This window comes from Mus pahari, chromosome 4 (assembly GCF_900095145.1).
Source record: "Mus pahari chromosome 4, PAHARI_EIJ_v1.1, whole genome shotgun sequence".
Lineage (NCBI taxonomy): Eukaryota > Metazoa > Chordata > Mammalia > Rodentia > Muridae > Mus > Mus pahari.
In genome coordinates, this window is record NC_034593.1 from 124,983,491 (window position 1) to 124,999,095 (window position 15,605).

Consider the following 15,605-nt stretch of genomic DNA (forward strand, 5'->3'; position numbering starts at 1 on the left):
GATAAAAACTAGTATGTTAAATCCACTTCTAAAAATACCATGTACTGCAAAAGACTTGTTTAAAGTGGAAAATTTTGAAAATGCATGAGTTAAAAGTGGCATTTCCTATTAAAGCTGATTCTAAAGGAATAAATCCTTATCGCTCTACAGTTATTCCCGAGATGTATGGAGTTCTAAAACAAAGTGTGGAAATTATATAATCACCCAAATCTATTTGGCTACTGTTAGCTTTGTTTCCACACAGAATTTCAAGCATTGTTATCATTAAATTAGCTCCATTAAACACCTGCAGTTAATCACTCTTTGAGTATGTGTAGGAGAATTCATTACATTCAGAAAATTAGTGAGCCCACTCTGCTCTCTGGAAAACAAAATGAATCAGAAATTGAAAATTAAGCTTATCTGAATAATGTTGCTCATAGATTGAGCTTTAACACAAGCATGACATATATTCAGAAAGTTTGTTGGAAGATATCTATCTGCTAATTAACCCCCTGTTACCATACTCTAAGGAAACATGCTAAAATAAGCATTCAGATATTTCTCAGCTCGCTCTGAAAGGAGGCTAAGTAATATCACATTTGACATTTATGGTACTAAATATTACTGCTGGATCCTATGATGGGTTAACATGGTAGGACATCATTAATGTGCAGCATGAGGTATGACAGGTTAATGCTAGGTAATTAGACTTCTAGTTGGATGTCTTGTTTTGGGAAACAGAAATAGAAGCAACCTAAATGTTAATGTTAGCCAAAATCTTTATTAAAAAAATAGTAACACTCAAAGGCAGAAGAGAGGCCAAGCCCAACAATGAGCTTGGTTAGATTTGACCAGAAACTGATACAGGAGCCAAACGGAATGGAATGGAATCAGGAGCAAAATGAAAGGGTTAAGCAGCTTAGCATCTGCTTCCTGGAGGCCACGGCGCTACAGTATGAACCATTCTCAGAGTGAACTCAAGGAGTTTCTGTCAGACTCTTGGGAGGCTGCCTGGCAGAGCATGCAAAAGTTTAGCCACATCAGTAGCACGTGGAAGGCCACTCATGAGAGGCTGGATCACTGGGGTACAATCCAACACAAAGGAAATCTCCATCGTCACTCACCACAAAAACAGAGATTTGTCTCCCCCCCAAAAAAGAGTAACGGACAAAGGAAAATAGAAAAGTCTTTTCTCTGATTGAAAAGGTAATTGAATGCTTTAAGAAGAAGTTTCTCAGAGATATCACATACTTGGAAGTTTCGAGTGTCTGTGTGATAGACAATCCTAGAAGGTACAGTCTCAAAGTTATGTGGTACTCTATGGTAAAAATAAAACCAGAACTAACTTTCTTGTTGTTTACAAAACTGCCCCATGCCAGGCTAAGTGTTGACTAGGCCTGAGGGAAGGCCTCTGGTTAGTAAGTAAAATGTAAAGAGGAAGCATCTAAGATCTCGGGTTTAATAACAAACATTTTCTTTTCTAGGTACTCCAGAAAACGGAAATGATCATCAGTAAGTAGGGCTTCATGATCTCCCCCAACCCAACTTCCAGTCCTTCCATTTACATAGAGAAAATTTCTGAGTTTATACTTAACATTTTATTTTATACATATATATATATATATATATATATATATATTCATACTTTTAAAAAATAGAGAGAAGCTACCATACATGGGTTTGGGCTACTTGTTAGAGCTACTTAAAAAAAACTAAAAGAGAAAATTACTTTTAGTCATGAATAAAGTATGAGACAGAAAACAAAGGAAAAAATGATGAAGAAAAGATTACATGAAGGGGCAGAGAATAAATATAACTAAGCAAAATCGATAAACCACACCCAGCACTTTAAGATAGTTTTCCTGATGAGATGCTCAACATGTTCACCACAGCTAAGGAGAGCAGTGCATGTTACACAAGCTGCCTTTGCCTGAATAGGAGCACTCCTCTACTTTGTGTTTCGAAGCAAGCAGAGCAGCTGGTAGCAAAACAGGCAGCTATTGCAAGCAAGGGGTGGACAAGCCAGGATGCACTGTGTTACTGATGAAAAACCCAAGAGCCATTAACGTTTTCTTTGCTGACCTGAATGTGTGCCAATACAATAGTGGTATTGGGGGCTGAGGGGGTGTTGTTTTTGGTCTGGTTTTGGTTTAGTTTCATTAGATTATAGCCATTACAGAAATAATAGTTCTTGAGTATCTATGCATCTTACCTACAAATGGAGGCTCTCAAGATGTCTAGGGAAAGGAGCTGCGTTTTTGGAACTAGAATGAAGGAAGTAGTGTGGGGAAGCCTCTTTAAAATAGTTGGTTCAGACACTAAAATCTCGAGGTCTAATAAAAAGGAATGTCCCTGGAATTCACTATCTGATCAGAAATTTCACAAATGTTTGTTGTCTTCTACTTCGTAACTCAGCACTGGAGACATATGTAATTTAGACCTCGTGACTTCATTTCCTCAATCCAGGTGATGTTTAACTAAACTGATGGTTCCCAGTGCAACCATGTTCCAATCTGCCATCTTTCTTCAAAAAGTACTGGAAAGGGTCACACAGTACCCGTGTGTTTGTAGTAAAGATAAACAGCATTTGCCATAGAATCTTAGAAAAACCACTTCACCTTTTCTTCATTTTGGGCTACATCTGCTTCCTCACGAGAAACACTGCACACGTCTGCAGAACTAACCGAAGTGTTTCTGTATCAAACAGGCCTCAGTCCGACAAAGAGAGTGTGAAGCTGCTCACTGTTAAGACAATCTCTCATGAGTCTGGTAAGTTCCCTGGTTAGAAGACAACCGGTTAGACAGAAATCTACTGACAATGTTGAGTTTTAGTCACATGAAACCCAACACAAAATAGAACTTCTGGAGAAAATAGTTCAACTGTTGCTCTCAAGCAATGCAAAGTCCTGTTAGGAAGAGGAGAGGATCTTTAAAATGTCACTTTGATAAAGGGGAGTCTTGGGCCTTGCATTACTGGAGATAAGATATGGGGAACTTCTAGTGATATCTGCGAGGAGCAGGCTATAAGAAAAACCACTTGAGGTTCTCTCCCACCCATTTCTAGGGAAATGACAGCTCTAAGTAGAATCATAGTTTTCTCAAGAGGACACTACCACCACCACTATCAACAGCAACCCCAGAATGAAACCCTCTTGAGTTCTGGTTTGCCAACTGAACGACAGATTTGGCTCTCTCGCATTCAGATGGTACCTGCAACAGTAAGGGAAGTTGACCCTGGTAGATAGATGACGCCCCCCCCCCCTCTATAAGTTTCCAGTTTTTCCTATAGGAGTTGTCAGAACTGAGGTATAAAGCAGGAATATTTTCTTGATAATATTAAGACGTAGTCTCTGATACTTTCATTGCTTCCCAGTTGGGTTTGGGAACCACACTGCTTTCAAAATTACCTCAAAGGTAATCCAGCTGTTTTCCATGGGAAAACGCCTGGATGGGATAGAAACTGATGATTCTGAATAGATTTTAATAGTCTAGAATTAAGCTAAGTGTAATGACCTCCAAATGGCCTGAATTTTGATTAAAGTCTATTGTTACCAGCACTTGGTGGCCTCTTTGGTGTTCCCAATCAAATGGCTTCTCATTGCCCTTCAAACTAATTCAAATATATCTTCTTTATAAAATCATTCTCACCACTTACAAGAAATTTCATTTTGGAAATTATTTTGCATTTGTCTCAGAACCAATGTTGAAATCTTTCCTAAAATATAACTAGAATAGAACCTGAAATGACTGAATTGATTTAGCTCAATTTTTCTACTATCACCCATATGATCATCTCAAAATACTTAAATAAAAAGTCATCTGATGAAAGAGACCTCAAGCCACTCACAAACTGTAATTGAAGATTAATTACTGCAGCTTACATTATTTACTTCGAGGTCTAAGGCATGTTTAACATGTTTAAGTGGGAAGACAATGAAACCAGCATTACAGCAGCCTTAAATGTTTGGAGATATGATCAATTTCACTATAGAATTTCAGGACTCTAATTACAAAGTGAATTATGTTATGATAGAAGCCAACAAGCAAATGTTTCCAAGAAAACAAAAACAAAGCAAAACAAAAACCTCTTCAGCCTTATATTTTGAATGAAAATTGCAGCGTATGCTGAATTATTTTATATGCTTTAGGGATCCTGGATAAATTTTTTTGTTCCCAGTGTCAACAGTTTCTTTTCCCTCTTGCTCTGGCTAGGTCCCTGTGCTCATTACCAACAAGTCTTGGTTCCTTTCTCTACGCTCTTTATCAAGCAGTGTGACGCTGAAAATGTAGTTCATACCTGTTTAAAGGTGGAGCTTGTCTTCATATAAGAGAAATAGTGTGTGATGCTGGAAGAAACCTGTGCTTTCAGAAGAATGTTCTTGGCTTTTGTAAGAAATCTAGCCAAGTTAAATAACACTGTGTCTAAGTACAGAATATATGCGCAACATGATTGGCTAAATGGGATTCTCAGACTAGAACTCAGAAACCATACCTTTTGCTTCCCTTTTAGCATACAAAGAAGGGTATAAGAAATTTGAAGAAAGTATTTGATCACTTTATGTATACTATAAAATAGGGGGAAACAATAATATGCAATGAATTTTTAATTCCATCTGAAGCACAAGCTTGATGCAACCACTCTTGGCCTTTGCTGTCTTATCACTTGCCAGTTGTTCCTTCTGCCCTGCACACACAGATGTGCTCTGTGTTTTTGTCACAGTGTGTTTGCTATTTTCCTGTTGCTGCAGTAAAATAACATGTCCAAAATCAACTTGAAGAAGAAAGGGTTTCTTTTAGTTTATGGTTCCAGAGGGAGAGAGTCCTTATGCTGAAGAAGGCATGGCATGGTAGCAGGAGCAGGAAGTGGACCACATCCACAGACCGAGAACAAAGATAGAGAACAGAAAATATGGCAAGGCTATAAACCCCCAAAGCCCACCTTCAGTGACATGCTTCGCCAGCAAGGCTCTATCTCCACAATCTTCTGAAACAGCGTCACCAAGTGGAGGCCAGGTGTTTAAATAGATGAACCTGGGGGACATTTCTGATCCAAATCATTACATTCAGATGTCATCACTATAAATGTTACCTAAATCATAATGTTGTTAGACAGAACATAAGGTCAAATATTAAGGATTGTAATGAATTCTTGTGTGATGCCCTTTATGTAATATCTATCAGGTAGAAGGGGTTAAATAAAAATGTATTTTGTTTGTTCCCTACTCCTTACTTCATCATCACGGGCTCCAGGTAAGTGATGGGCCTTTGGCAAACTAAAGTGGTCCAAGGAAAAGGTTGTAGTGCAGTTGGGGCTGCAAAGGCTGTCACATTGTGTCCAGAAACTTTTGCAGCACAGGACCTGAGGAGCATAATTGGGAAGAGACCTGAGTCTGTCCTATAGTTCTCTGACACACCTGTGAAAGTATCTGGTGACATACACATTGTCACCAGAAGACAGCTGTGTTAACCACTGGCAGATAAAAGCTAGAGTAAAAGGATGATATGCATCCTAAGAACTGGGGACTCATTTCCATATTGCTCCAAGAGATAGTGATGGACTCTAATATTTGATACTCCCTGAAGGATGGAGGTCAGAAGAAATGCACCCATCGTGAATTTAGTACCATGTAAAAACTGCTCTGAGACTACCATCTTCCCACTACCCAGGTTCATCCTTTTACCTTCATATTCAATAGGATATGGCTGAAAATTTTAAGGATATCACCTATATGCTTCCCTAAATGTCGCTAAAGCCATCCTGTTGACTTATAAACTATTTCCCCAACTTTCTACTGAATGCGTTAAACAGAAGGACCCAAGAATACCTTCTTGTTAGAATGGCATTTTAAATATACACTGTGTGTTTGCCTAGGGAAAGGCACCTGTGTTATAGGAGAGCCAATAATGAACAACCTGGCTTCTCCACTATTGTGTCCCCTGATCCATGCTCTTACCCCCAGGGAGTTAGTAAGCAAGGCTTTAAGGGTGAAAAGAGAAGACAGTCAAAGAAATCTCATAAATCTTACTAAATAATTTCCAGGCAATACTGAGGCAAACTGTGGCTTTAATGACAATCTTGTAGAAAAATTGAACTTTTCTTAAAAAGAAAGAAAGCCCAGGAAACTTTAGTTTCATACTTCATCTCTCTGAGCACATAGATCAAATCTATCCTCCGTTCTTAGGCGAACACTCTGCACAGGGGAAAACCAAGAACTGACATCAAGATGGATTCCCCCCTACACCTGGGCAATAAATGTAAGTTTCCTAATTCCATTAGCAGAGATTCTCATTAATATCTGTTTCCTTAGCCCGCTATACCTCAGATTATTTCATAGACTTTTAAACCCTGAACACTTAATGATTGATGTCAACAAGAACATCATTGACTATTTGTCTAAAGAGAAATTACAAGAAAAGCTGCCAGAGATACAACTGCTGTCTTGATTGTAGCCCATTCTTCCAGGGGCCCTCCCCACTGGCTTAAGGAATGACACAGTTTATTCTCCATTCTTCTGGATAAAGCTTCCTTGTGAGTCCAGTCCTCCTGCTCCTGGGTTAGCCAAGGTTCTACAGTGTAATGACAAGTTGCAGGGCCCAGGGACAGTGCTGACAGACCTGTAGTTTGTTGTAGGAGGGGACACCATACAGAAGCTGCATGAGGTGAAAGTTGTGCCTCTCTAACATGGGCTGGCTCACAGCTGGTGGGTGAGCTCCATAGAAGTCCCAACCATCTCTGTGCTGTAGGAACAGAACCAGGAGGCACTTTCTCTCTGGATCTAGGAACCATAGAGATATATACAAAGCCATTTGAACAGAAAGACCAAAATGCAATCTTAGTTAAGGTTTCTTAACCCTCAACTAATCACAAAGACTTCTTTGTGTTACATGACCAGATGAAGAACACAGCCCTTCTAGTAACTCAACGAGACCAGATGGAAATGATAAATTTCATGTTGCCATAATTGTTACTAAAAAAAAAAAAAAAAAAAAAAAAAAACCCTGAAAATCCTCAGAAGTATTTACATCCTAGCTTTTGATCAACAAGCTCCTTGTCTGGACCAGGAGCCAGTGCAGTGTAGGAACCTTTCTTATTTCCTGTCAAGACTGCTCTAGGATTGCTTCATGTGAAACTGCCTCAGGCTTTCCTAGAAGCAGTTTAGGTGACTTTCTGATCTTGATTTGGTTCTTATAAAAAGCATTGACTAAATGCTGTCACAGTATTTGTTATTTTATAGAACATACAGAAAAATGTATCCTTCATAACAAACAATAAAAAGCAAATGAACCAATAAGTACTTACATGTCCAGGACTGGCCTGATCAATCTGGTCATCACATGAATAACAGGTTCAGGGTGAGGAGTGACCCGTTCAGTGCACGGCTTGTATCTACTGCCCAACTATTAATCTTGTCGTCTAACTGACGCTCAGTTGTCTACTGAATACATGGGAATGTCTAAGCTCTCTTCATCAGGAACAGCAGACAGCAGCAGAGATGTCCATCCAGATTCAGGCATCACCATTATCATAATCCCGTCTGCCTCTGGCCTGTTAGGTGTGTATTACAGAGAGGGCTTTTTTTATGGTCACTTTTGAGAGAAAAGTTGGAGACACTGGGTGTGGTAATATGTGATTAATACACTAGAATTAATTCCTGTAAAGCTTCCTTGAAAGCCAGCTGCAGTTTCCATTTAACCCAGAACCTAGTAAAGAGATATTTTCTTACTTACCAAAAATTTCAAAATGTGGAAGCCAATTGTCTAGCCTGGATAAAAATTCTATTCTATTCAGATGAATGGGATGAAAAAGAAAGAGAAGAAAAAGTTGTGTATTAGGGATTTGTCTGTATCCCGCTGGATCACACAGACCTAGGTCTTTGGATGTGATCAGAGTAGCCATGCTGCTGGATTCAACTTTCTCTAAACACTGTGGGTTGCAAGAACCCATGTAAATGTGTAATGAATATGGCAGCCCCCCTGTAACCCTAGCTCTCAGAGGTGAAAACAGGATGTTCCAGAAGCAAGAACACTAACTTGCCCTCCTAGTCAAATTGGTAAGTTGGGTTCAAGTAAGCAGCCTCAATATAATGAGAATGGTTGAGGGAGACACTATCAACTTCTGGCTTCCACATGTGCCTGTGTACATGCAAACATGTCTAAACATATACAGCCATACCATACATAGTATACAAATAATATACTCATTCCAAGGGATAGGATTTCTTGTCTTTTGATTCGCAATGCTAGCAGAACTCCTGTTGCACTTCTGAATAAGTTTGGAATTGCATAACCATCTTCTGAAAAGTAAAGATTGGAAAGGAGTGGGCAGAAGCAAGGTGGCATCTGCCAATGGCACCACCTCTTTGTCTTACTTTCTCTCCAACATACATATTTCTGTCACCGTACTTAGAATTTAATAACCAGTGAGTGATTTCCAGGCTGTCAGCTAGAAATCAGATCTCAGTGCAGAGACTCACAATGATTTTGGGATGGGTTCATCGGAATTAGGGAAGGAGCCAAGAACTTTCTGAATGCAACAGTAATGTGCAGATAATCACTTACATTCAAACTTTTCACCTCAAATGAACATTCTAGATATAGCTAACGCTTTCTCTTTGAGCAATAGATCATCTATATTTTTCAGGTAATATCTAATGTGAATTGGCAGGGAAGATAGGAATTTCAAAATTTTTGACCTTGACTGGGAGAATAAAATCTTACATAAGAAACAAGAAAACAATTACAGAAAGATACCATCTCATCAATCCAAATCTATCCTACCATATGCTACATTTATAACCATAAGAAGGTCAACAAGGCACCAGAAAATAGTGCCCTTATACTACAGATCTGAAGTCATACTGGGGGATGTCCTAGGTCCTGTGCTCAGGGTTCAGCACCTTGCAGTGTTTAAAAGGTAATCAAGATGTGCTGATTGGTTGGCTGTGGGTTGGAAAAGGGTAGAAACGGTGCTGCTGCCAGCCACTCTTCCAGCCTCTGTGCTTGAGTGAGTCACGGAAGTAGCAGCAGAAATCAGGAGTGAGGGCCAGCTTGTGGAAGATATCTTTCTCTACTCAGTCTCACTCTGAAGTATGTATGCCATGTATGTGACTACTGTATATGACAACAACTTAAGGAAGACTCCAGCATGTCTCCGCACTGCCTGTGGGTTCTTCACTTCCTTAGATCTCAGCTTTTGTTGTTTTTGCCTTTCACAGGCTTCATCTTCAGCCTCTAAACTCCAAGGGTGGAAAGAAGAAAAAGTCCTGAGGAACCAACATACTTTCCAGTCTTCTCACCAGTCTACACCAGTTGCCTGTCCCAGCAAAGGAATGTCAGACCGCCACCTGATAGTGTCATAAAGAGCTCTGGATAGCTCCTGTGTGAGATGTAGAGAATCAAAAGACTCTAGTTTTCAGGGACTTTGCTAGGAGGAGGAACTGTGATGCCCCAGCCCAGGCAGGTGGGCTCCTGGAAGACATGCTGTAGCTGAGTTTAGACTTTCCAGGTTTTTATTTTAGCCTCGATCTGTGGAGACTCGCCTGTTTTCTTTGAGTTCTTGTGTTTAGCCAGCATCAGTATTTATTGTTTCCTACTGTGTTAATACAGGAAGAGTTTTGCAAGTGTGTTAATAAATGTTAAATGTTAAGTAGAAATGTTACCTTTAATAAAGAATGGCTGTACTCAGCATGCTAAACATTACTTCCTGGCTGGTGTGGCACTGGCATTGTGGTCACATAAATGTGGCTAGCTTTGGGTTAGAATATGAGGACTCATCAGAATATGCAAAAAATATGTAAAAAGCACCAAAGGACCAAAGGACTAAAGTATAAGCCAATAGAAGCGAGGAAAGAAATCACCACCATTTCTTTGGTTTCTCTCACTTGTATTTCACACCGTCTGACAAGAATGCCTGGACAGTTGTGGTATCATGGTTAAATCCTTTAATCCATTTCACTGATACTATTTCTGTGGTTAGTTTTATTTACTTATTTTTAGAAATATTAGATGTGGGATAAGCAATCATTACTAAAACTTTAGTCTCTAGAAAAATCAACATCTTATCAATGAGTAATTGAAGTATTATTTTCCAATGAGTCACCTTCCTAAAAAATCCATAAAAATATAGCACTGCCCCCATCAAGAACAGATTCTGCTCTTGAAACCTTGATCAACCTTGACCATGTTCATGGCACGTGAGATCAAAATGTTAAGATGGTTGGAGCTCTGGGGAAATTTCTGGAATTAACAAGCTTTGCATGGTAGCTCTGTTAAACATCTATGATTTCTTCAGCTGAACTCAATGAAAGATTATTTTACTGATATGAGGGAAGGTGAATACATGTTATAGAGTCATGTTGATTTTCTTTAACTATAATGTGATGACACCTTTCAGCTGGGCTCATGTAATCATTTTGATTTTACCTTGCTAATATTTGAGCTGCATCTTATCAAAGGTATCAAGCAAGCACATATACAACTCTTATGGATTTCTTTCTATTGTTCCATGAGAAGGATAGCAAAATAAGAGGAAAAAAGAAAAAAAGGAATCTACAACACATATGCCTTCACCTTGGGACTACTTCTTAAGTTAAAAGGCTCTAAAAGTGTGAGAGATTGGTTGCAGCATCCCAGCAGGGGGTATTTGTAATTATTATAGATTGTTCCAATGACCACCTCAGCAAAAGCCTTTTAAAGTAGTTTTTGTATTGCAAAGAAACAAACTCTTTTACTTCAGGCAAAATGGTTTTTTTCTAACTTTCATTAACATCATCTGTACTGATTTGATCATTCCAGTTAAAGAACTGGTCATAAGGAAACTGCACTAAACCAACAATCAATGTGTCAGATCTCTATTGAAGGTCAAACTGATAACAGAGAATGTCTGGCCATACTCAAGTAATTTGGTGGCATCAACTTCAAAGAAATCTAAATTTTGTACTTAAAATAACTTAAAAGTTGGAAAGGGTAAAGTATTTTGTTTCAAGCCAATAATACCATTACTAAAAGTTTTTTGATGACTTATTAGATGATTTATTTCCATACCTGACATTTTTATGAGGTTTTAATAATAATATACAGTTCAGATGTCATTTAGATAAAAATCAAGGCCTTCCGTGTGCTTGTGCTATATGACAACATGAATATAATTCTATCAATAATCCAAAAATCAGCAAGAGGTAATTACTTGATGTTGTCATCTGAAAACAAGTGGGTACCATGACCTGACACACTAGCTGATATGGCTGGCGAGGCACAACTTCTAAATGCCCCCTTGTTGAACTGAAATATTGCATTAGATATGGCTGACACATCTATTCCCTTCCTAACATAAAATATAAAGTCCTAAATATAAAATCTGTGAGGATCAGTTTATGACATCGTCTAACCTTCAGTGATGGAGGTTTTAGTGCTCTCCTGACTTTTCTCTGTCTCTTTTCTACTTGTCACTGAGATTTCATAGGTAGTGAGCTCTGGATAAAGTTCAGCAGCCTAGTATGTATGAAACCCAGAATAAATACATACAGGTTGATGATAGCTAGGATAGATGATAGATAGATAGATAGATAGATAGATAGATAGATAGATAGATAGATAGATAGATAGATACCTTCTAAGATAAAAGGACTTGGGATTCTGATACAATGAAACACTGAAGACATATGCATATATATACACACATACAAAGTTGTATTTTGAGTGGTAATACAGTTTTTCTCTGTCATCAGCTCGCATTCTCTATCAATCTTAGATGAAAAAAATAGGAAAAGACTTGTATCTACACTGAACATGTAAAGCCTGTTTTATGTTGTCTTTGTTCTGTAAATACACAGTATAGCATCTGTTTGTATATTTATATTACATTAAGTTATTTTAGCTTCATAATCTAAGAATAATTTAAATCACATGAGAGATATGTATTGTTTGTGTGCAAATATCTCATCATTTTATACAAGAAACCTGAGTATCCAGAGATAATTTCCCCCTGGGATACCATAGGAGGTTGTAAAGCCAATTATCTGTGAGTATTATTTCAAGGGTCAGCTATGGTGATAATGTTATATTTATATCACTACAACCAATACCTAAGATGAATCAACATGTAAAGAGAAAAGTTGACAGTTCACGAGGCTCCAACCCATGACCATTTGATACCATTTGCCTGTGGCAATATAACATGTCCCAATAGAAAAGCATGATAGAGTGATATTACAGTTTTCATGGTCAGGACATAAAAGAGAACGACCACAGTCACCTTCTAGGACAGAACCCCAGTGGCCCCAGTACCTCCCATTAGACCTTATCTCTTAAAGAGCCCACCACCTCCCAAAGCAGCACATTAAGGAACCAAACCTGCAATACATGCATGATTATGGAATACTCACAAAAGAAAGTATAGCAGGACTTATATAGAAGATATTCACCCACAGGATGAATTGAACCTGATATGTATGCTGAATAAAGAATCTGGGATGGAGTATAAACATAATTGTTCCTTAAAACATCCTCAGGACCAGGATGTGGTAGGTCTTGTCTCTGATCATAGCACTTGGAGCATGGAGGCAGGATCACTGAAGGCTAGCAAGGGCTATTTACTGAGTCTTGGGATAGCCTAGGCTACAGACTGAAATCCTGGGGGAAGAGGAGGAAAAGAAAGAAAAGGTGAGGAAGAGGGGGTTGTGGAAAGAGAAGGGACATGAAAGAGAAGTGAAAAGAAAAATTTTCCCTGAAAAAAAAAAAAAAACCAGTTCTCATCAGATTTAAAGAGCACACTTGGGGTCCTGTGGGCTTGATCATACTAATTTATCTTCTGACATAAATTTCTAAAGGAAAAGTTATTTAGTAGGCCATAGGAAACTATGCAATAATGTATTCCTGGACTTGAAATTTAAAAAAAAAAATCTACCAAAATGAATGTCATCAATAATAATATGAAAGTTGCCAAAGACATGTTTAACATTTAGAAATGAGGAAGAGGCCATAGACATTTTAAGTCAAGGTTTGTTTTAAAATTAAATAAAATTCTACTAAAGTATTAATGCAAAACACTGACAGGTATCACTATGTCCAGTGTTATAAGCCAACCTTGCACTGTGCTAAAGAAAAACGCCAATATTAAAAGCATCTTCTTCCAAAGATGTTCAAGTCAACACGGAAAGTTGAGTAAGTACACTGAAGATTGTGCACTCCAGCCCACGACCACCATGCTGTTCTTCACTTCTCTGTTCTGTGGTTACAGGCCTCAGTTTTCTGAGTCACCCAAGGCAGTGAAAGTGTAATGCTCCCAGTCCCAATTTTGAAAAATGGGAAGGACACAGAGCATTCCACCACTAACACTTAAAAACCTAAACAATCCTCTCAGACAACACACTACAGGCAGCGCTGGCCTGGGATCCATGTAAGTGCAGGAGAAACCTTTAAGGGGCACTCACTCAGTCTGAACCAGTAGCACACAGAAGAATCCTTAACCAAAGTGTGCCCCTCATTTGGAGTTGAGGAGAAATGCGTGAGAGGAAGGGAGCTGAAGTGGCTGGGATTGGTGGAACGCAGAATCAGATAAGAACTCACACAGAAAAGCCTTCAAAGGTCTAGATGAGAGAAACTGTATCTTCTAATAATAGTATAACAACTTCTCAACACAGAGTACAACTGAGAGACCAGGAGAAGAACTACTGAGGAAGTGGGAATGGTGGACTGTATGCTCCTAGCCTCAGATGCAGCCCAGAAACCATCCAGATGTGACAAATGGTGCGTGAAAATCCTTCTGGGTCACCTTGATTAATGACCCCAGATATTAACACCTTAGTAGATGTGTTGGAATCTGGCTGAGCGAGGATGTTTCTGGATGAGCCTTAATAGAGTTTACAAGCATGGCTTGTAAAAACTTACACCAATCCACTGAACATTTAGCATACTCCCTGAAATCTGACGATCTTTATCAAGACAACAAAATACAACATAAAAATTACAACCACATAAGTTTCAGATATTATAATGCCTAAATTTAGATACATAGATGATAGATGGTAGATAGATGATAGATAGATAGACAGATAGATATGTATACACTCCCAGTGAAATAAATGAATTATAATTATTATTAAAATTAGTCAATAAAGTAGATTCATAATCAAATAAAAAGATGAGCATTTCACAATTAATTTGATGAGATCATGTTGACTTAGTAACATCCACCTAGGCAAAGACGTTTGAAAAGGGAAAAAGTAAAAGGAATGAATAAATAATCCATAATCCTCATGAATGTGAATGGCAAAGCTATTAACTAAATATTAGTAAATCAAATCCAGCACACTTTAAAAACTTCTGGTAGTGAGATTAATCTCAGAGATCCAAGTGTCTACTCTTTGAAAATCAATAATTATAATCCAGGCAATTAACAAAGTAAAGAAGAAAATACTGTGTGTCTATCTCACTAGACAGAAGCATCTGAAAAAATCAGTATTCATTCAAAATAAAGCATTATATCTAATCAAATTAATAGAAGAAAAAAGCTCACTTATCAGAAACCTACTCTTACATAAATGTTTAAAGATCTAAAATTTCCCCTTAAATTCAAAAAATAAAAAGGATACTCACTTTTATCTCTTATTTCAAACATTGTTGTTAGGATGGGGAGGTATCAAAAAGTCTTCAAAAATAATTCTGGAGAAATTATTTGATATGTATGATCTATTAAAATTAAATCCAGAGTATATACGCTCTATGGAAAGGAATGAGACTGAAGCAGCAATAAAAAAAATCTCCTGATGAAGCAAGCCTCAGCGTCATACAGATTTACTGATGGAGTCGACCACTTTTAAAATCCCTTTATTGTAATAACTTGCAAATTTTTTTAAAAAAGCATTATGCAGTCAGGCACTTTCTGACAGGCATGTTTCCAGACCCAAATTTTGTACAACTGAATGAACTTTCATACTGTTAGAACATCCATTTGAAACCAGGAAGCTTCACACTGGACTATGTGCCTGCACTATTGATTACATTATTGTGCAATTACCAATCACAAAAGTGAAAAAAAATCTGTGACAGACTTTAAACTAGAAAAACAATTAGCTTAATATCTTTTCTCATGTGTCCTGTGGCTTTTACCTCCATTGTTTCTTCTTCAGAACCTAATAGTGCACTCTCTTATTCTTACTACATTTTATAATATACCCACACTTATATCTGTTCTATATATGCATGTATACATTGTAAGGTGGAACCTACATTTGGGGGGAGAAAATCTGATTTATTTTTCTCTCTGAGATTAGATGACTTCAGTATTATATACTCTCTTACAAATATTATTTCATTTTTCTTTATAGCTCAATAATATTCAATTTTATATGTGTATCAGATTTTCGCTATTCCTTCTTCTGTTGATAAACATTAGGCTGGTTGCATTTCCCAGATGTGCTGAATAGAGCAGCAATAAACATGGAGAGGGAAACTTTCTCTGTGTCTTCCAAACGTTTAAAGAGGTAATTTCAACACTCCTCCAACTCTTCCAAAAAATGGACAGGAAGGAGACCTATCAAACGCATTCTATGAAGCCAGTGTTATTCTGATCTCTCTCTCTCTCTCTCTCTCTCTCTCTCTCTCTCTCTCTCTCTCTCTCTCTC

At 38.0% G+C, this 15,605-nt stretch overlaps 1 protein-coding gene across 1 annotated transcript in view; it reads left to right on the forward strand.

The window, feature by feature from the left end:
- The window catches only part of Emcn (endomucin), an 85,386-nt gene extending 73,570 nt beyond the window's left edge, over window positions 1-11,816 (forward strand). The window contains exons 9-12 of the mRNA XM_029537878.1: window positions 1,467-1,494; window positions 2,690-2,751; window positions 6,165-6,237; window positions 9,198-11,816. Coding sequence (XP_029393738.1) covers window positions 1,467-1,494; window positions 2,690-2,751; window positions 6,165-6,199 — 125 coding nt within the window. The 3' untranslated portion in view covers window positions 6,200-6,237; window positions 9,198-11,816. The remainder of the gene's footprint in view (window positions 1-1,466; window positions 1,495-2,689; window positions 2,752-6,164; window positions 6,238-9,197) is intronic.
- Window positions 11,817-15,605: the final 3,789 nt, after the last annotated feature.